Below are 22602 nucleotides of genomic sequence, written 5' to 3'. Positions count from 1 at the left end.
TTCAAGAGAGGAAAAAATTAGAAATGGAGTCAGAACAGTCAAAGGCAGCGCTCCGTTTCAATGACGTCCCACTAGATGTCCAGCTGGGTGCAGCAAGGAGCAGAAAGGAGGTAATATTCCCAAACAACGGCAAGAGGAAACCCACGACTGTCACCAAGAAGGCTTGGTTAGAGGTGGTTGAGGAGGCCAGCAACAGGAGTATAGTGCCCCATAACCTGGATCCAGTACAGGAAGGTCAGGAAAGCTGAGTACAGCTGCAGATTCACCTACATCCTGTAGTTCACACAGCCCCACCACCAACCCCCCCACACCCCCTCTTCGTCTTGTCAAGTGTACTCCATCGCATCGCTCTTCGGCTACTTAAGTTACAACAGCACTCATTGTTTGCTCTCTATAGCACTTCCTCACGTCCCCATTTATCCATCTGCCAATCATCCCAATCCTTATGCAATGAGATGCCACCTCAGTCAGCTCACCCAATTTGAAGCACTCATCCTCAAATGCATGCCAGTGGCTCTCGTGATGCATCTGCCCAATAGTCACCCTCAATAAATGCATCCATCAGGTAAGCACATGGCTTACATCACTCATCGATCTATCGTTCCCCCTTGAGGGAGAAGAGAGCACAAAACACAAGGGAGAGGGAGAGAACAAGAAGAGGCCATAGATAGTGCAGCTGACATCTGCAGAGCAAGAATCCATGGAGAACAGTGGGATACATACGTCCCTAACCATTGGCGATGGAGAGATTGGAGCTTCACAGCTGCATTCTGACAGCATGAAATATCTCCGACCCACATCTCATACAAGATTCAGTCATATTGACTTGATTTCAGCACCGAGTGAAATGTGAACATCTTAATTATACTAAACAGCAGAATTTTTACATTGCCATTATTAATTCATATCCATCCCTTGTGTTCTCCAGGTCCAACACACAAAGAGCACCCCATGGCCCATCCGGACGACGATTCCTCAGAGGAGCTGATTACTTGCGTGGGTGCACTGTCACAGGACACATGCTTACCAGGAACCAGCGAAGATATGAGCAATGTTCGCTCTAAATTTTTGAGTGGGTGCGCAGCTGGTCTGACGTCGGATGCCCCATTTTCTGCTTTCTCCACATTGGAATCCTCATCAGATGAAGAGTGATGAGTGGCTTGTTCCTCCTCCACCTCTAGTTCTCGCTGCTGCACTATGCACACAACAATTATCCCAGAGACCCTTGCTGATGAGTATTGAAGGACGCCTCCACACCTGTCCAGGCACCTGAAGCACATCTTGAGCATGCCGATGACTTACTCGATGACGCATCTGCTGGTCATACGGTTGTCGTTGTACCGCTCCTTGGGTGCATTGGTGGCATTCCTCAGAGATGTCATCAGCCAGGTTTGAGGCAGGTATCCTTTATCGCCTAACAGCCGCCTCCTAAGAGTGGTTCCAGGTAAAAACAGGTCAGGGATGTTGGACTGCTACAGTGTGAAAGCACCTTGGCTGCTCCCAGGGAATAGAGCTCAGATCTGCACGAATCTTTGTTTGTGGTTGCACAGCAGCAGAATATTGATGGAATGAAATCCCTTGTGGTTGACGAATATTCCTGGTTGATCTGGAGGTGTCCGGTTTGCCGTGTGTGGATTGAGCTGTTACTAATCTTGGCCCTCCTGACCATTAACTAGCCCATGAAGTGCCACGCAATCTCACCTCCATTTTAATGGCAAGTTTCCAGGAGGCATTTAGTTCAAATCGCAGTCAAAATTTCATTAAATCACCCAAATTTCAATATTAAACTCACTAAGCTGCCTCCACAGAGGGGGGGGGGGGGTTTACTCGCGTGCACCCAAGCCCGCCGCGGTTACACAGGAGGTATGTACGTTCATGGCGGGTTGGGTACGAGTTTTTGATTTCTGCCAATTTAAACACCTCCCCCTTCATGGAAGGGGGGGGGAGGGGAGGGAGAGGGGAGGGGAGGGAGAGGGGAGGGGGGGCGGTGGAGAGGAGGAAAGGGGATTAAAAACCCCCATGTATGTCCTAAAACACAAGCACAGGAATGATGTTCTGTCATTATCCAACTTCTGTCATTACTATTTCAATTCGGCCCATCATCCCTTTTGTCTCTCTCATCTCTCCTGCCTTCCACCCGATCGCAGACCTTCCCTTTTGTTCTTTCTTCCCCTCCCCTTTTCAGTGCTTAAGAATGTGCTCTTTTCGAACATTCAGCACTTCTGATGAAGGGTGGTCGACCCGAAACGTTAACCCTGTTTTTCTCTCCGCCGATGCTGACTGACTCAGAGAATTCCAGCATTCTGTGTTTTTATTTCAGATTTCAGCATCCGCAGTATTTTGCTTTTGCATGATGTTCTGTTACTTGGTAGTAATAATAGCTTCCAATGATTACAACAGATTGAAACGGTCATCCAGATTCCTCAAACAGGAAGTTCCAGGTTTAATCGTGGGTTCCAGCTGAGTTGCTGGATATTGCCCGTGTGGTAGTAGATGCCATCATGTTTGGCAATGGGTGCAGAAATTCGGCCAGGGATCTCAGTTGCTCGTCATTACTCTCTGGAAAGTGTGTGCGTGTGTGGCCATTGGGTGAGGACAGGGTGAGGCTTGGCTATAGTGTGCCAAACTTCATGGTCTTGGCTAATACATTCATAATGGTCAAGTTGGCAAGATAACGGAATGTGGCTGGTGCCGGTAGAACCATGTCCCAGGAATTATTCCATGCCTGCAGCAGCAAAAGGAGGAACATTAGCAAAACAAAATGTGTATGTGCGTTACCTTTGTTTTCCTCATTTCAGCCACTTCATTCTGCAGTTTCCTCAGCTCTCGTTCATACCGGGTTTGATTCTTCAGTAGACGTGCATGCTCTTTTTGTGCCACCTGCAGTTTCTGGAGCTCTCGATTCATCTCCTTCAGTTTCTTCTCATAGTCTGCTTTAATCTTGCTGGCTCGCTCTTCTGTGTTGCATTCCATAGAACCTGCGCAAAGAATCACAAGAATAGTTCAACTGTTCACCAATTCAAGGTGCAACCTGTAGCTGAAATGCTTGCGTCGTGCAGTGGGACACCACCACGCTAGAAAGTGACATTACTGCCAGGACAATTCCACACAGCAAATTACCAATTTCATTTGGCCCATCATGTGGAGGTACTTCAATATGGGAGGGAAAGAAAGATGGTGAAAGAGGGGTAATTGGAGAGAGCCAAAATACACCTATGAAGTCCTCATCCATGCCTTTGTTACCACTAGACTTGACTATTCCAAAGCATTCATGGCTGGCCTCCCACATTCTACCCTACGTAAACTAGAGGTGATCCAAAACTCGGCTGCCCGTGTCGTATCTCGCACCAAGTCCCACTCACCCATCACCCCTGTGCTCGCTGACCTATATTGGCTTCCGATTAAGCAACGTCTCGATTTCAAAATTCTCATCCTTATTTTCAAATCCCTCCATGGCCTCGCCCCTCCCTATCTCTAATCACCTCCAGCCTCACATCCACCGCCGCCCGCCCTCCACCCCCCCTCCCCACCGCCCCGAGATGTCTGCTCTCCTGAACCCTAATTTTAATCACCCAATCATTGGTGGCTGTGCCTTCTGTTGCCTAGGCCCCAAGCTCTGGAACTCCCTGCCTAAACCTCTTCACCTCTCTACCTCTCTCTCCTCCTTCAAAACGCTCCTTAAAACATACCTCTTTGACCAAGCTTTTGGTCACCTGCGCTAATTTCTATTTATGCGGCTCGGTGTCACAATTTTATCACATAATACTCTTGTGAAGGACCTTGGGGTGTTTCACGAGGTTAACATTGTTGTTCTTAGCAGAAGAATCTTTAAATTTGTGAGCCTGAAGAAGCCCCAGCCTCAGACATTACAATTTTACAAACACAAAATGGGCATCTTGACCTTTTCAGCTGCCATGGCAGCACTGGCTTTTATTCACCCGTCCCACCACCCTGCCCTCTTTACAAGAGGGCTGCCTTCCTTAAGAGGGCATTAATAGTGTCCATAATCTGGAAAAGAAACATCCAACTTCTAAGGAGGCCCACAAAGCGCATGACCCCAGCTCATTGAAGCTGGTGCCTTGGAAGTGCTTCCCACTGCATCCCCAGTAGGGAATTACTTCTAAAACCATTTGACAGCATGCAGAACACCTTCTCACTTTCCAGTTCATTTTTAAAGGAGAAATGACTCACAATCAAAGACAAGGAAATATCACCTCAAACCCCCACAGTCCTGCTATAATTCATCAGTCAACCATTTCAGAAGATTCTGCCACTTTAGAAGAACTAGGAGCCCAAGATTGAATGGGAACGCACAAGTAGGTACCCAGAGGAAACACAATGGCCTTAAATAGCAAGAACATCTTATTGACAACAAAGCTATGTATTTATTACAGGTGGGATATGTGCAGAATGATTTGGGGCAAGGTGAGGGAAAGCCCAAGTGGCAGCCTTGGAAGTTATGCAGGAGAACTACATGTCAGCATGTCAGGGGACTGTACTGGCAGGAATCATCTGGGAATGTGCTTGAAAGTCAGCTGAAGGTCTCCCTTTTGTGCTGCACCGACAGCTGTCCAGCAGATGGCGCAACTCAGTTACTGCTCTGTGAGAGAAGCGCAGCTTTATTTGAACATTGCTCTCGATCGCAGTGACAGGATCTAGCATCTGGCGACAGGAAGGCGTGGGTACCAGCAGATAGGCGCCAGAGGTCAACAACAGTGACTGTTCAGCCTGGCATCTGTGTGGTAGTCTTCCAGATTATCCTTCTCAAAGCGGAGGAACAAAGGAAAGAAGGCCATTGGTTTTTGAAGCGCAGCTTGCAACCATAAAAACTTAAAAAGAGAAGTCAAAAGGCCTTTAATAATACTTCAAAATAATTTTAAAATTCTTAATTATATACTTTGAAAAGAAATTTGAAGAAACGGCAGCCCATTTCATAGCTCGACCGATGTTTATTTCATTGAAGTCAATGAACCGAGGTCATTAGTAATTGGGGATCTCTTCGTCCCCTCGATCGACTAGCCATATTTATTACTCAAAGCACAAAAATGGTTAAATGTCAATGCTGAGAAATAATAATATACAATGTCTACAGCCGAGACCAAAAATTAACTCCAACGGAGACCAGGATTATTTGTTTGTTGGGGGTGAGGTGATTGGCCACGGGGGGGCTGGTTTGCTTACCTCTTGCTCACTGAAATTAGTCGGTTGACTGTAAGTTAAGTAGCGTTTGTGAATCTGACAATGTTAGGGCCACTGAACTATTACAAGTAGAAGTAGCTATACTGGCAGTATGTACTGAAAACAATGACACTTGGGAATTTTTAAGGGCAAAAATAATATACAACTCCTGAGAGTTCTTCCTCCACCCACGAAAATTGAATATCCTGAAGTGTAAAAAGTGTGAAAAAAGTAACCCATACCAAGGTTCTGGAGAACGCGATCTCTCTCCAGCTGTGTGTCCCGGATCTTGTTCTGCAACAGGATGAGTTTTTCCTCGTACTGCTGTTTCAGTACCTGCAACCGTCGCTGGCTATTCTCCAGCTCATCAATGAGTTTTTGTTTGATTTCAATCTCACAAGTTATGTCAGCAAGGTCGGCCTGATAATTGACTGAGAATGAAGCAAAGAAACAAGGGGCAAACTATTTTACTGCTGTACACAAGTTATCAATAATTCAAATTTCAAGTCTGTAAAACAGGCTAAATATATTAAAACATTCTAATGTATTTAAGGTAATGAAATGTTGATATCTCACTGACATTAAAAGTAGTACACAAACTATTACAGGTGGCAGCTCAGATTGAACGTTAAATACAAGTATTTGATTCCATCTGCATCACCAAGAAATACAACTAAAACTAAACATCACATAGAAAGGCAGACATTTCGGACACTGCAGCCAGCCTGTGTAACTTGGATACATTCAGTGTTCAACGAACAAAGCACACATCAAAATGGTAAAGGAGAAGATTTGCACAAGGAATAATGTCCTTCAGAAAGTGAACTAACCCAAGGTGTAGTACAAAAACTGTTATACTATAGAGTACAGTACAGTGTTCAACAGACAGGTGGAAAATGGAGTCTTAAGAAACTAACAGGATATGGGATATAAAATCCAAAACGCTGCAGGCCACCTGATCAAGCTGGATCATAGCTAGGAAAAAAAATCTGAATTTTTCTTTGGATCAGAAAGAAACTGAAGTGGAAAACTCCACGCATCCCAAGAACGTAAGCGCAACCTGGAAACACGTGGGCCTGGACCACCAATGAACATGGAGTATTCTTATTGATAATAATGGGAGTTCCATTTTGTACAAGCTCCCATTACTATCAATGAGAATAATCCCCAAAAACACAACAAAATAAATGTTTAAAAACCTCACATATTGACATTTAATATTAATTGAAATTTAATTAAATTAAATGTTTTAGACAAAAAATTATCTTTTTGAATTTTTTTTTTTTTAATATGTTTTAATAGGGTTAAAAATAAACTTACCTTAATGGACAGGGTTTTAATATAAAAATTAGTGATAAAATTTAACTTTTCTATGTTATAAAATTCTTACGCTGGTAAAAGTAGGTGATATGCCTGGTAAAAGCAAGCGTAAGAGTTTGAAGGACATTCGCTGGGCAGGAGTTGGGCAAATAGCCCAAATCTCTGCCCGCAAATGTCCTTCTCCTGGGGATGCATGCGATCTGCATTTTGACAGATCGCAAATGCCGGTTCCCGGCGCATGTGCATTGCACGCCAAGAACCGGCATTTGCAAGGCGTCTTCGGGCATGTGCGCACAACGTACACACCCGGAAAGGCCTCAATTTACGGCCCGTTATTTCAACCCTGATAAATGATGATATTCCAATGGACTAGCCAAGTATACTATTGAATCATCTAAACCTACACTTATTCCAAAACCTTTCAACCCCTTTCATAAGCATCTATTAATTCAGTTTCTTTTGCAGGAGTTAATCCACTTTAATAAGAGTTCATGTCAAATATCTATTCCCATTTTAGAGGAAATGCTTTTTCTTTAATCTCATTTTGCTTGAAGTTTGTCAACATTATACCAATGTCTTCTTATCTTGTAAACAGATTCTAAACTGAAAGATACGCATTCACATTATCTATGAAATTTCTTTGAAGATGCTGATATTTCTGATATTCATTTTCTCTTCTCATCAGCCTGCACGCAGAACTTTGAGGACCAGAATATTCCAGTTATTCTCTTCTAATGCAATAATATCCTGCTGAAGGGCCGAGAAATTGGAAGTCGCCTGAATTGGGGCACGATCCAGGTGCAGCGTGCGCTACACCTGCCTAAAGAAGCCGGTGGCAGGACCATGGATAAATGGCCCGCTGACCATAATAGGATAGTACTGGTGAGCTGCAGGTGTCAGCCGGCAGCATCCTGCAGTTGTAATGCAGAGCTCAGAAGTGCACTCCTGCTCATCCTGACTGCACATTCAGATAGGTATTTCACTCATCTTTCAGGTGCTAGCCTCCAGCAGTTCCTTTACAGACCGCTGGTCTGGCTGCTATTCGTCTGGGAGAGGCCAGCTGCAAACCAATTTTAGAAAGGTACCTGAATCAGGCGTTAATTAGGCCCACCATTTGCATAGGCAATGGGCCTAATGCCAGTTTCAGGCAGGTGCTCTGGACAACTAGAAGGTGTGTTGACCAATATGGCTTGTGGCGCACTTCTAGCATGGAATGGGCTGCACGCCATATTGGACCCTTCAGTGACCGCTTTTCACCTGAAAACAAATTTCTAGGCCAAGATGCCCAAATTTGACACTATAAAAAAAATATAACCCTATTATTGAATTATGAAGAGTATTTCTACCTCACCCAAATAGCAAGGTGATTGTGACAGTGTCTAATTTATACACACATTGATCTTTAATACTTTTGATCTCGCCCACCACATTACTAAATCCACCGAATTCCTTTCATTTCTTCTATAAAATGTTTTCATTAAGATTAACTGATTTCTGATCATCTTTGCTTTCTGATTCCTTATATCTTGCAAAATAATTCTCCTTGGGCTTTAAATTATTCTTAAGCTCTTGGTTTGGCTGTGATCTTGTTATTTTTTTAATCCTTTTTTTTTTTAAAATGACTTACATTTATAGAATGTCTTTCACAACCTCAGGACATCCCAAAGGGTTTTTTTGTTGCAACAGAAGGCTATATTTTGCACCATTAACTGTGAATAGGCTTAACAACAATCTTTAAAGTTTTCATTTCCTTCTGGTTTCAGTCAGACAAGTCGTTCTAATGAGCTGAGCAAGTTCCACTATAGGTTGTTGTCATGTATTCAACCATCATTGCCACCCACATATAAACTGACCCAAGTTGTACACTGTGAGAACAATGACCACTAGGTGGTGAACTTGTGGGAGTCACTTCTAACCTGGACTTTCAGGTATAAAAGGGGAAGCTCCACCCACCTTCATCACTTGAGTGCTAGCTAATAAAGGTTACTAGTCACAGAGTGACTTTCTCTCAAGCATGGGCCTCGTGTGCATTTATACTGTTTAGTAAGGACACATCAGTTGTGATCATTACCCTTTTCCTCCGATTCTGTATCCGTTTCATCCAGGCTTCCATCACTGTCAAATTCTTCTTCATCTCCACCTTCTTCCTCTTCACAGCAACTTTCTTCATGCTCCTCCTCCTAAAATTACACAAGGACACAACGTAGATGACAAGGCAGGTAAACAGTCCGAGAGATTACTGGGACAAACAACTTGCATTTATGTCGCACTTCTGAGGGATATCTGGGGTCCTGTGTAATATAGAAAAAACAGCTACAATGAACTTGGATCACGAGGAGAGGGGAGAGGAGGGGATACTGTCAACATAAATATATCGGAAATCTCAGCGGGTCAGGAAGCCTCCACAGATGCTGCCTGACTCGCTGAGATTTCTAGCATTTTCCGTTTTTATGTCAGATTCCAGCATCCGCAGTATCTTGCTTTTGTATAAATATATCGGTCCAGATTTTACGGGGCCTAAGGCGGTGTACGTACGTACAGCGTGGTAAGTGGCCCCCAAGTTCCAGGTTTCTGAATGCGCGAAGACCCGGAAGTTGCGATCTGTCAAGTTTCAGATTGACAGATCGTACGAATCCACAGGAAATGGGCATTTGGCCCACAAAATCCTTACTCCTGATAAAAGCAGGCATAAGACCTTTTACCACTGTAAACGTTTAATTAAATATACATATTTTTAATGATCTAACCATATAAAAACATTTAAAATTAGTTTAGGTTATTTTTGGCCACTTGAAAGTGTTTACATTTATTTATCAAAAAATTTAATTTTTGTATTAAATGTTTAATTAAATTGTATTTGAATTAGTTTTGATCACGTGATGATTTATTTGTATTTCAGTGTTGTGCCTTTTTATTTATTAAGTGATTCCGATTATGCTCGTGGGGATTCCGTATGTAAATGGATTCCCCATATCATCATCATAGGCAGTCCCTCGAAATCGAGGAAGACTTGCTTCCACTCCAAAAGTGAGCTCTCAGGTGGCTGTACAGTTAAATACGGGAATTACAGTCTCTGTCACAGGTGGGACAGACAGCGGTTGTAGGAAAGGGTGGGTGTGGAGTCTGGTTTGCCGCATGCTCCTTCCGCTGTCTGCGCTTGTTTTCTGCATGCTCTCGGCGACGAGACTCAAGGTGCTCAGTGCCCTCCCGGATGCTCTTCCTCCACTTTGGTGGTCTTGGACCAGGGATTCCCAGGTGTCGGTGGGGATGTTACACTTCATCAAAGAGGCTTTGAAGGTGTCCTTGAAGCATTTCCTCTGCCCACCTGGGGCTCGCTTGCCGTGTACAAGTTCCGAGTAGAGCACTTGCTTCGGAAGTCTCGTGTCGGGCATGTGGACGATGTGGCCCGCCCAACGGAGCTGGCCGAGTGTGGTCAGTGTTTCGATGCTAATAAAGCATAATGGGAATCACCCTTTGTGATTGGTTGGTCTAGCCCACATGATCCCAGGGACGCTTGCGAACCGCCTGCACCCCTGGAATACATGCGTCTATACGCAGGCCCAGGGGCACGAGTCTTCGATAGTATAAGGTACCAGGGAGGGACGGAGCTTACTTGTGGTTGGAGACATTTGCCCACATTTGCCCGCAGGAAGCCTCCAACTGCAATTTCCAGCTCATTGTTTCCATTAGTGCCTGCTGGATTTGGATTTCAAGGCACGCACCTGAATTTATATTGGAATTTGAGTTTCCATTAAGACTGCGTTCTAAGCTCAATTATTTTGAGCTGTTCAATTTAGCTTTAGGAGCAGCGGACAAGTAATGAACCAAGCTCACAGACACATTGATGGTCAGCAGGAGAACAGATAGGCGGAAAATCAGCTTCAAGATAAGAAAACATGCTTGAACTGTGGCTAGCTGATCAAGGACAGAAACTGGAGATTTTATCAACTGGGTCTTTTTGTGGTCTACTGTTTCATTATTGGTCTTGCTCTTCTGCAGTCAAGATTGCACCTGTAATTAAACAGAAACTGTGTATGGGGGAGGGGAGGGGGTCAGAAGCACAGGATCGTGGTTTGTTCTCAACATGCAGACACAATGGGCCCAAGTTTCCACAAGAAAAAAAACGGGCGCCCCTCCGAGCTGGGCGCCCGTTTTTCGCGTCGAAAACGGCGCCTAAAAAAATCCTCAGTAGTCTCCACCGACTTACAGGTCCTGTGGCACTCGGCGCAGCCGGCACGAGCTGTGGGGGGGGCGGAGCCAGGTCCCTGCGCTGAAAACAGTGCCGGGACCTCTGCACATGCGCGCTACAGTCGGCATGCAAGTGCAGTAGCTCCAGGCGCCGAACTGTGTGGGAGGGGCCCGAAGCACGCAGCCCCTAGCCCTGGCCCAATGGCCTCACTGGGGCTGCGTGAATGAGGCTCCTCCCACGGCCAGCTCCTGCTCCCCGCCCGACCAGACCAGACACTCGCTCCCCCTCCGCCCCCCGCCGACCAGACCCGACCCGACACCCGCTCCCCCCCCCCGCCCCGACCGAGACCCGACACCCGAGACCCGCTCTCCGACACCCGAGACCCGCTCCCCCCCGCCCCGACAGAGACCCGAGACCCGCTCTCCCCCCACCCCCCCCCCGACCCGAGGCCCGCTCTCCCCCCCCCCGACTTGACCCGACACCCGCTCCCTCCTCCCGACCCGACACCCGCTCCCCCGACCCCCCCTCTCTCTCTCTCTCTCTCCCTCCCTCTCCCTCTCTCTCCCTCTCTCTCTCTCTTTCCCTCCCTCGCTCAGCAGCACGAACGGCTGCAGAATTCTCCCTGGCTGAAGCACTTTCACACAAGTAGGAAGATGGTTTATTTAATCTTTTCTTGGCTTATAAATGTTTATTCAGGTTGGATTTATTTGTATAATATTTGTAGAAGTATAAATAAGGATTTATTGTAGAATTTAATGAGTTCCTTTCCCCCCCACCTCATTCTGGGCGCCTAATTTGTAACCTGCGCCTGATTTTTTAATGTGTAGAACAGGTTTTTTCAGTTCTACAAAAATCTTCACTGGCGCCATTCTACTTTAGTTTGGAGTACATTTTCACTGTGGAAACTTTCAAATCAGGCGTCAGTGGCCGGACACGCCCCCTTTTGAAGAAAAAATTCTGTTCTAAACTAGATGTTCTACCTGACTAGAACTGCAGAAAAAAAAATGTGGAGAATTGCGATTTCTAAAATAGTCCGTTCTCCACCAGTTGCTCCTAAAAATCAGGCGTGAATCATGTGGAAACTTGGGCCCAACGAGGCTGATTTTCGTGTAAGGTACAAGTCAGTTCCACATGGTTTTGAATTCATGCAAATCATGCTGGAATGGTAACGTGCTAATAGTACTCAATTTTCCGTGGTTAGCTCTGTCATAATTATGCAAAGGTCGAGATGCAGGGAGTACACTAAAGGCGTAAGTGGAAAACTGTGTGCATGCAAAGTCTTTACAGGATTTGATAATTAAAGGGAGTGGCAGAATACGGATAAAAATCCTTGCAGACTTTGGAAAGGTGCAGAAGGCACTGTCATCCATAGGCAGCCTTTGCAGAACTTGAAGAAGACGGTTAAGAAGTGACCAACGGAAATGAAGTGAAAGCAGACCCAATGTGCAGGAATGATTCTGCAGTGAAGCGATGACGCAGCCCACCCTAGCTGACAGCAGCTGAAATAGAGCTGATGGTGCTACATGAAACAGTTGTGAGGAAGGAGGCCTACTCATCACCCCATGCCACCATATCCATAGGTCATCATTGCAGCATGCCTGTAGAGTTGGAGACTGGCTTAAGGTTGTAGCTGTACAATCACCAGCTGTGCCAGCCCTATGCTGCACCTGGCTTCTGCTGACCTGTGAGAACAGTTATTCTGGTCGCCGACAGGTAGATGTCACAGTGCCTGTGCGTATGGTTTGCGACATCTTGGTTGGGTGTGGCCAATTGGGCTGTGTTGGCTGTTGATTCCCTTCACATGACTTCTATCTGTGCAGTACCAAAAAATCACAACACATTGCGATTGGTTTGTTTTCAAGTAAGTACTACAATTAACCAGGCATTCACTTATTTGTGCCAACTGGTAACAAGAGGGAGTCAAAGAAAGACATTTGCATTTATGTTGCGCCTTTCATGACCAATGGATGTTCCAAAGCATTTTACAGCCAATGAAGTACTTTTTGAAGCATAGTCACTGTTGTAATGCAGGAGTATCCATAGGTAATAATCTCCTGCAAAAGCAAGGTATATGTACCGCTGTCTGTTGATGCAGGTATGAGGATGAGGGCACTGATGCAGCCTGGTCCTCTTGGTCCTCTTATTCTTCTTGAAAAAGGGAGATTTCCATTGGGCAAACCATTTGTGGCACCAGTTATGGTGGTGGAATGGAAAGAAGCAGACTTCGAACAATCGTCAGCAAAGGTACACGAGAACCTAGACTGCTAGGGTTCAGAGACGCCAGTGTGTAAAATAAATAGTTCAGAATTCTGTGTCTTTGCTTACCCCTTCCACGTCATTGTCATCTGTCTCTTCCCAATTCTCTTGCTGCAGATTTCCTCTTCTTTTCTCTTTCTCTGGACTTTAAGAAAAAAAAGATGCAAGTGAATAGAATAGGTACCAGAAAAAAAAATGCTGACCACATGATGCTAGTAGCTATCTGATTCACAGCCTTGGATTTTTTTTTCAATTCAGCGATTTTGCATTTGTAAATGTGAGGCAATGATTTTTTTCTGTAATACATAATAATACAGCATTTTGTGCTCTAAAGCATACATAACCAAAGATATATGCTGTCTGCCTCCTTACCCTTATTGACAGAGATCAAGATTTAATTCAACAATATTATATTTTGATGGCCACAGGCCATCCCAACACACTTCATAGTCAATAAAGCACTTTTGAAGTGGTCACTGTTGTAATGTAGGGAAACATAGCAGCCAATTGTGCATGGCAATGTCCCACAAACAGCAATGAGATAGAGATCAGATAATTTGTTACGGTGGTGTCGGTTAACATAGAAATTAGGTGCGGGAGTAAGCCATTCGGCCCTTCAAACCTGCACCGCCATTTAATAAGATCATGGCTGATCATTCAACCTCCGTACCCCTTTCCTGCTTTCTCTCCATACCCCTTTGTCCCTTTAGCCATAAGGGCCATATCTAACTCCCTTTTGAATATATCTAACGAACTGGCCTCAACAACTTTCTGCGATAGAAAATTCCACAGGTTAACGACTCTCTGAGTGAAGAAATTTCTCCTCATCTCGGTCCTAAATGGCTTACCCCTTATTCTTAGACTGTGAACCCTGGTTCTGGAACTCCCCAGCAACGGAAACATTCTTCCTGCCTCTAACCTGTCCAATCCTGTCAGAATTTGATATGTTTCGATGAGATCCCCTCTCATTCTTCTAAACTCCAGTGGATACAAGCCCAGTTGATCCAATTTCTCCTCATATGTCAGTCCTGCCATCCCGGGAATCAATCTGGTGAACCTTCGCTGTACTCCCTCAATAGCAAGAACGTGCTTCCTCAGATTAGGAGACCAAAACTGAACATAATATTCCAGATGTGGTTTCACCAAGGCCCTGTACAACTGCAGTAAGATCCCCCTGCTCCTATACTCAAATCCTCTAGCTATGAAGGCCAATATGCCATTTGCCTTCTTCACCACCTGCTGTACCTGCATGCCAAACTTCAATAACTGATGTACCATGACAACCAGGTCTCATTGCACCCCCCTTTTCCTAATCTGTCACCAATCAGATAATAGTCTGCCTTCCTGTTTTTGCCACCAAAGTGGATAACTTCACATTTATCCACGTTATACTGCATTTGCCATGCATTTGCCCACTCACCTAACCTGTCCAAGTCACCCTGCAGCCTCTTAGCATCCTCCTCACAGCTCACACTGCCACCCAGCTTAGTGTCATCTGCAAACTTGGAGATATTACATTCAATTCCTTCATCTAAATCATTGATGTATATTGTAAATAGCTGGGGGCCCAGCACTGAACCCTGCAGCACTCCACTGGTCACTGCCTGCCATTCTGAGAAGGACCTGTTTATTCCGACTCTCTGCTTCCTGTCTGCCAACCAGTTCTCTATCCACGTCAATACATTACCCTCAGTACCATGTGCTTTAATTTTGCACACTAATCTCTTGTATGGGACCTTGTCAAAAGCCTTTTGAAAGTCCAAATACACCACATCCACTGGTTCTCCCTTGTCCACTCTACTAGTTACATCCTCAAAAAATTCTAGAAGATTTGTCAAGCATGATTTCCCTTTCATAAATCCATGCTGACTTGGACTGATCCTGTCACTGATTTCCAAATGCGCTGCTATTTCATCTTTAATAATTGATTCCAACATTTTCCCCACCACCGATGACAGACTAACCAGTCTATAATTCAGTTTTCTCTCCCCCTCCTTTTCAAAAAAGTGGGGTTACATTAGCTACCCTCCAGTCCATAGGAACTGATCCAGAGTCAATAGAATGTTGGAAAATGATTACCAATGCATCCATTATTTCTAGGGCCACTTCCTTAAGTACTCTGGGATGCAGCCTATCAGGCCCTGGGGATTTATCAGCCTTCAATCCCATTAATTTCTCTAACACAATTTCCTGATTAAGAAGGATTTCCTTCAGTTCCTCCTTTTCGCTACACCCTCGAACCCCTAGTATTTCCAGGTGGTTATTTGTGTCTTCCTTAGTGAGGACAGATCCAAAGTATTTGTTCAATTGGTCTGCCATTTCTTTGTTCCCCATTATAAATTCACCTGATTCTCTCTGCAAAGGACCTACGTTGGTCTTCACTAATCATTTTCTCTTCACTAATCATTTCTCTTCACATATCTATCGAATGCTTTTGCAGTCAGTTTTTATGTTCACTGCAAGCTTCCTCTCATACTTTATTTCTCCCCTCTTAATTAGACCCTTTGTCCTCCTCTGCTGAATTCTAAATTTCTCCCAGTCCTCAGGTTTGCTGCTTTTTCTTGCCAATTTTATGCCTCTTCCTTGGATTTAACACTATCCCTAATTTCCCTTGAGCTACCTTCCCCTTTTTATTTTTAGTCCAGACAGGGATGTACAATTGTTGAAGTTCGTCCATGTAATCTATAAATGTCTGCCATTGCCTATCCACTGTCAACCCTTTAAGTATCATTTGCCAGACTATCCTAGCCAATTCACGTCTCATATCATCGAAGTTATCTTTCCTTAAGTTCAGGACCCAGGTCTCTGAATTAACACTCTCCATCTTAATAAAGAATTCTACCATATTATGGTGACTCTTCCCCAGAGGGCTTCGCACAACAAGATTGCTAATTAGTCCTCTCTCATTACACAACACCCAGTCTAGGATGGCCAGCTCTCTAGTTGGTTCGTCGATATATTGGTCTGGAAAGCCATCCCGAATACACTCCAGGAAATCCTCCTCCACTGCATTGCTACCAACTTGGTTAACCCAATCTATATGTAGATTAAAGTCGCCCATGATAACTGCTGTACCTTTATTGCATGCATCCCTAATTTCTTGTTTGATGCCATCCCCAACCTCACTACTACTGTTTGGTGGTCTGTACACAACTCCTACTAGCGTTTTCTGCCCTTTGGTATTCTGCAGCTCCACCCATACTGATTCCACATCATCCAAGCTAATTGTCCTTTCTTACTATTGCGTTAATTTCCTCTTTAACCAGCAACGCTACCCCACCTCCTTTTCCTTTCTGTTTATCCTTCCTGAATGTTGAATAACCCTGGATGTTGAATTCCCAGCCTTGGTCACCTTGGAGCCACGTCTCCGTAATCCCAATTATCTCATAATCGGTAATAGCTGCCTGCACAGTTAATTCATCCACCTCCTTACGAATACTCCTCGCATTGAGGCACAGAGCCTTCCGGCTTTTCTTTTTAACACTCTTTGTCCCTTTAGAATTTTGCTATAATGTGGCCCTTTTTGATTTTTGCCTTAGGTTTCTCTGCCCTCCACTTTTACTATTCTCCTTTCTATCTTTTGCTTCTGCCTCCATTTTATTTCCCTCTGTCTCCCTGCATATGTTCCCATCCCCCTGCCATATTAGTTTAAGGGATAAATGTTGGCCGGAACACCAAGAGAACTTCCCTGTTCTTCTTCGATTGGTGTCATGTGATCTTTCACATCCACCCGAGAAGGAAAATGTGGCCTTGATTTAATGTCTCATCAAATTATTGCACTCCTGACAGTGCAGCACTTCTTCAGTACTGTACTGAAATGTCAGCCTAGATTATGTGTCAAGTCTCTGGAATGGGGGTTGAACTCACAACATTCTGAATCAGAATGAGCCAAGGCTGGATCAGTAAGTCAACTAATACAAAAAAGATTAGAAATTTGATACAAGACAGACTGAAATCTGATGGTTTCGAATCTCTTGGGCTTACCCTACAGATTGCTGGTGTCCAGGGACCCCAGCTTGTAAATCACTGAAGCACAGCACAGTTTGTCACCTCTGTACAACCCTTTAACTCATTCTGCTATTCTATTAAATGCACACATTAACAATTTATCCACACAATTACCTATTTCTCTTTTGTATCTTTTCCTTTTTCTTAAGCAGCTCTAAATTTTTTTTGGCCAGTTCGACAACTTCAGAAGTATCAGAATCCAGAGAAACGGCTAGACTGGACATGGATGAACAAGGCATTGGAGAGAGTCCCGCTGAATAAGGAGACCTGGATGTCAGTCGAGACACACTGCGCCGGAGGGACTCATTCATGGCTTCACTCTCCAACAGTTTAGTCCTGCAACAAAATGGCAGTATTCATCAGAGGACTTCAAGAAAAAAATAAGTGCTAAAATAACAGCAAAGGATCACAGCTATGGAAATTTCCAGTAACATCATTTAGATTAAAATAAAATGAAATATTTTCAATCCTTTGAAGACTAGGACAGTAAATTTGTGCACCTGGACTAAATAAAAACCTGAAAATCTATTTTTTTCACTTTACAGGATGAAATGGAGCCATGGATGTAACTTTGTTTTTGCATATAAAATTGATCCAGAACAGAGGTGCACAAGAGATTGTTTATTATGTGAAAAATTACAATATCCCATTCAGCTTTATTACAGTAAACATTTAATCTTCATTTTATGACTGAAAGGTTTGCAAAAATACAGGATCTGGAAAATAAGGAATAATTTTGTTCAACTTAGTTAAACTCCATTTGGAGCGAGATTACCCAGTGAGTGATGAACTACTAGCAGGTTTATTCTGTGGGTACAGATCATTAAGGACCGAATTCAGAATGGCCTGAATTATAAATTCACATAAGCACTTGTAACCAACACAGAGATTTTCATTCACTCAATCTGAGCTGGGTTTAAACAGAGGCACTAGAGGTGAAAGAACAGAATTCTGAGTTACTCTACTATCTAGTTTCACTAACTACATTTTGATTTTAGGGGAGCCCTGATGACAGTCAAAACTCAGTACCATCAGTCAATAGTTTTGCTGGATCTCAAGTAGTAAAATGGTGAACTGTGAGAGCAACAGTGTATTTAGAGGATGCCTTTCGACTAGATGTAGTTCTAATAAGCTGTGAGGGTGGGGCAGGGCAAAGGGCAGTCAACAGAAACATACGCAAGTTGCATTGTTTAAAGTTCATGGACCAACCTGAGATCCTGTATTTCTCGGATATAATTCTGAATTAATGCACCTATTTCTTCATTGCCATCTCCTGCGGAGGAAATAAAAAAGACAAAGTGAACGATTTCCATACATAAATTTTAAAAATCAAAGTGACAGCATTGCTCTGGTAAAGATCCACATGCATTCTTCTTATTTCTTTTTAAGTGTAGCTACACGGACAGGTCATTTACATTACAGGGTTACCTCGAATGGTGCAGTTGTCATGTTATACGATTTTAATCCCTTAAACTAGCATGCCATGACACAATACGTATAAGTACTCAATGCAGCTTGTACTACACTTGTATGCTTTAAGTCCAAGCAACAGACACAGCCAGTAGCTTGCACTTTCCTAAGGAACTGCTGCTGTCAGCAATCACAAGAACCAGTCAAGTCTCCCAGTCGATCAGTAATCTGGATTAACTGTTCAATAAATACATCACATCATCAGCGAAGGGTTTCATTTCACAAAACTACTCAAAGATTACATAACAGTAGTAGAACAGAAGATGGATTATCTGAAAAGGCCATGATTTATTCATCACAATCATAGCAATTGCTGACGAACAATTGAAAGCATCAGAAACAACGCACAATTAATTCAGTATATTGCTGCAATAAAACATATTTACTGAAACCATTTGATTTGAATCGATTATGGGCCACTGGCTACATGTCTTATTAAAACGTAACTTTTTAAAGAGTCCCTTCATAGCCATTTATCTTAGCCAATCGCAATTATGATGACTCATTCAATCAAACATTGCTAGTCCAACAGCATTTAGCTCCTTGACTATATTATAAAGAAAATCAGCACAACATCGGAGAGTTGATAACAAGATTTTAACTGGGAATCTTCACCTACTACCTTTGGTGAACCAGAACTCCAGTTCTTAGACAAACCATCAGCTGAAATCCCACTGCCATGAAACTGACAAACCAATGGCCACTTTGTACCACAAATGAGGTCTTAAAATCAGGAATTGAATCAGTGAATAAAAATAAAGTTATCAAACCTCCTAATGACAGCACAATTGAGCATGTCAGTGTGCTTTGCTGAACAGTGGTAAGAATTGGCTATTAAAAGTAGACCGACATATCATCAGAAGGCTCAGCCCACATGACAGTGAATGAGTTTACCTGCACTGGCTATTATCTGAGCGGCTTCGTTACTCAAGAGCTGAGTCACTCGGTTATTTAGAGCGTCGATCGTTTCTTGCATGGCTTTTACTCTCATTCTCAGTGTGTCGCTTTCTTTCTGTAGCATTGTATTTTCATGGCATAAGTCGTTGTAACCTTCAGAACCATCTTCACCAATCACTCGTTTCCCCTAAATCATACGAGCAGAAATGACTTAATAACAGCGTCTTCATTAACCCTTTGAGCAGTGAGGGAGATCAGAATATTTGAGTCACACAGATTTTCACGACATATGATAGCCACTTTATGACAAAACACAAATAAGCTTGCTAATGAAATAAATACAGAAAATAATGGATGTCTCAGCAGGTCAGGCAGCTTTTGTAGAGCAAGAAACAAAGTTAACGTTTCAGCTCAATGACCCTTCGTCAGAACTAATGAAGCTGATAAGAGGCATAGAATATAAGAGCAGGGGGGTTATGCTTGAACTGTATAAAACACTGGTAAGGCCACAGCCGGAGTACTGCATGCAGTTCTGGTAACCGCATTACAGGAAGGACGTGATTGCACTGGAGAGGGTACAGAGGAGATTTACGAGGATGTTGCCGGGAGCGGAGAATCTTACCTATGAGGACAGATTGGATAGGCTGGGTTTGTTTTCCTTGGAACATAGGAGGCTGAGGGGTGACTTCATCGAGGTATATAAAATTTTGAGGGGCATAGATATAGTGGATAGAAAGGGCCTATTTCTCTTAGCAGAGGAGTTAACAACCAGGGGGCATAAATTTAAAGTAATTGGTAGAAGGGGATTTGAGGAGAAATTTCTTCACGCAGAGGGTTGTGGGGTCTGGATCTCACTGCCTGAAAGGATGGTAGAGGCAGAAACCCTCACCACATTTAAAAAGTACTTGGATGTGCACCTGAAGTGCCGTAACCTGCATGGTTACGGACCTAGAGCTGAAAAGTAGGATTAGGCTGAATAGCCTCTTGTTGGCCGGCGCGGACACAATGGGCCGAAATGGCCTCCTTCCGTGCTGTAAACTTCTATGATTCTAATGACATTGTCCTGTTTTTCTGTTGGATATAGTGTATAAACAAGGGTTAATTTTTTTTCCTCTATTCATTCACAGGATGTGTGCATCGCTGGCAAGGCCAGCATTTACTGCTCATCCCTAATTGCCCTTAAGAAGGTGGTGGTGAGCCACCATTTCAGAGGGCAGAGTCAACCACATTGCTGTGGGTCTGGAGTCACATATCAGCCAGACCGGGTAAGGATGGCAGAATTCTTTCCCTAAAGGACCAGATGAGTTTTTATGACAATCTGGTAGTTTCATGGTCACCATTACGGATATAAGCTTTTTATTCCAGATTTATTTAATTAACTGAATTTAAATTTGTGGAGGGATTTGAACTCATGTCTCCGGATCATTAGTAACATAACCACTATGCTACCGAATCAATAGAATCTGTTTATAATGTTTTTGTAAGCATAGTTTTGGTGAACCAGAGCTCATTTTGCAAAGTGCTGTATCCATCCATTAACACGGATAAGCAGATTCTTTGGTCGACTGAAAATAATTAAATTAATGCTTAGCCAATGTGATTTTGCGATTTATGACTAAAATATTATTAGATGTACAGGCAACTCTCGATTATCTGGGTCCCTCGGGGATTGGGCTATGCCGGGTAAACGATTTCTCCGTTGGAGCGATTGACATTATAAAGTTAAAACCCGAAGCCTTCCCTGGCCGAAAGGACTCTGAACGCACCGGCCCGATGCTTTCCCGGGCCGAAAAGACTCCGATGTCAGCGGCCCGATGCCTTCTCGGGCCGAAATTTTAAATCCCGTTACAATGGTTTCCCGTTGGATTCGTGTGCGGATAATCGAGAGTTGCCTGTATGTGAAAATTCAAAGTGTGACTCACATTTATGATAGGGCAGCATTTTGTGTGCCAATCAAACCCCAGTTTGCACTGAATCCGTTAAGGAACAGCATTACATCTTTTGGATCTCCAGCAGTGAAAGACGCCAGAGTCACTGCTCCTCCAGGAATCACTGCCCACATTTCTTACCGTCTTGTACTCCATCAGCTCCATCTGAAGTCGAACAATCTCAGCTCGCAGGGCACTGATCTGCTGACTAGTCTTGTCTTGATTAACCACAACTTTGTTCTTGATATTGCGGGCTCGATTTGCATATTTGAGGGTGTTGAGAGTTTCCATGAAGTCACGATCAGATGGGCTTATGCAAGCAATCATGATGGTTCGACTGTAAGGGAGGGAGTAATGTTTCAATCATTTAAGACAACTGGGGAAGTGCTGCAACTGTATCGAAGGATTTACATTCAAATTAATGGGAAAAAAACAGTTTTTCTACAATTACCTCTACTAGTGCACTTCCCAAAAACCATTTCTGAGCTTGAAAAGTCTGAAATTGTCAATTTAAGGAATAGAGTAAGTGTTCCTTGGAGGTATATATACCCAATTAGACTTAAGACTTTTTACTAAGAAGATATAAAGATGCTAACATTTTAGCAAATTTTGCTGTGTTCAATATTAATATAATCATGGGAAATATTAATCAATGTACCTGTATTGGCAAAATAAAACACTACTTATTTCCATTATAGAATATATTTCAATAATACATCCCCTGCCAATTTCCTGGATTTTATCCTGTTCCTGTTATTTTTAAGCTTCAGTCTGCTTCTCCAATGGTCTCCTGATCAAACTCCACTTTGCCACTGCGTTCTGGACTTATCGCTCCCCTGGTAACTCGTGGACTGTAGCTCCTTCAGGAGCTTCTGGTCCATACTCTAGTTCTCCAACAGCTCTTGCTGTACAATTCCTGTACTTCCAACAGTTGCTGGGTCAAATTCCACTCATGATACATACACACTTCCCTTCTCTGTGGCTTAATGGCCCTTAAATTCCGGTTGAGCTCTTCCGCAAATGGCAGAGAGAAAAAAGATGCGCACTTACCTGTTGCTGCTGGGTCCGTTGGAACTTCCGAGCCCGAGGTCTTTCATTTAAATTAAAGTTGTTATAAAAAAAAATATTTTCCTGACTTTTAAAAAAACATTTTTTTTAATTAAGCCTTAAAATAAACTTATTGTAGTGGGGAGGATTTTTAACAATAAAGTATGGTTTTTATAACTTTATTTTAAAATGTTTTGTGTATTTTTAAACATTTGCGCCTGTAAAAGTAGGTTATACGCCTGCTTTTTCAGGTGCAAGATTTTAAAAGGACATTTGCCAGGGCAAGATATTCGTAAATATCAGAAATCT

At 43.3% G+C, this 22602-nt stretch overlaps 1 protein-coding gene across 1 annotated transcript in view; it reads right to left on the bottom strand.

The window, feature by feature from the left end:
- Window positions 1–22602, bottom strand: part of kif21b (kinesin family member 21B) — a 175429-nt gene that overhangs the window by 67131 nt on the left and 85696 nt on the right. Inside the window, exons 8-15 of the mRNA XM_070859421.1 lie at window positions 21388–21583; window positions 19316–19505; window positions 18161–18224; window positions 17066–17287; window positions 13013–13088; window positions 8570–8678; window positions 5421–5609; window positions 2779–2978 (exon numbers count right to left, since the gene is read on the bottom strand). Of these exons, the coding sequence (XP_070715522.1) occupies window positions 2779–2978; window positions 5421–5609; window positions 8570–8678; window positions 13013–13088; window positions 17066–17287; window positions 18161–18224; window positions 19316–19505; window positions 21388–21583 (1246 nt within the window). The remainder of the gene's footprint in view (window positions 1–2778; window positions 2979–5420; window positions 5610–8569; window positions 8679–13012; window positions 13089–17065; window positions 17288–18160; window positions 18225–19315; window positions 19506–21387; window positions 21584–22602) is intronic.

Source organism: Pristiophorus japonicus, chromosome 17 (genome assembly GCF_044704955.1).
Source record: "Pristiophorus japonicus isolate sPriJap1 chromosome 17, sPriJap1.hap1, whole genome shotgun sequence".
Taxonomy (NCBI): Eukaryota; Metazoa; Chordata; class Chondrichthyes; family Pristiophoridae; genus Pristiophorus; species Pristiophorus japonicus.
Note: the sequence above shows the minus strand (reverse complement) of the source record. Positions and strands in the feature narration are given on the sequence as shown.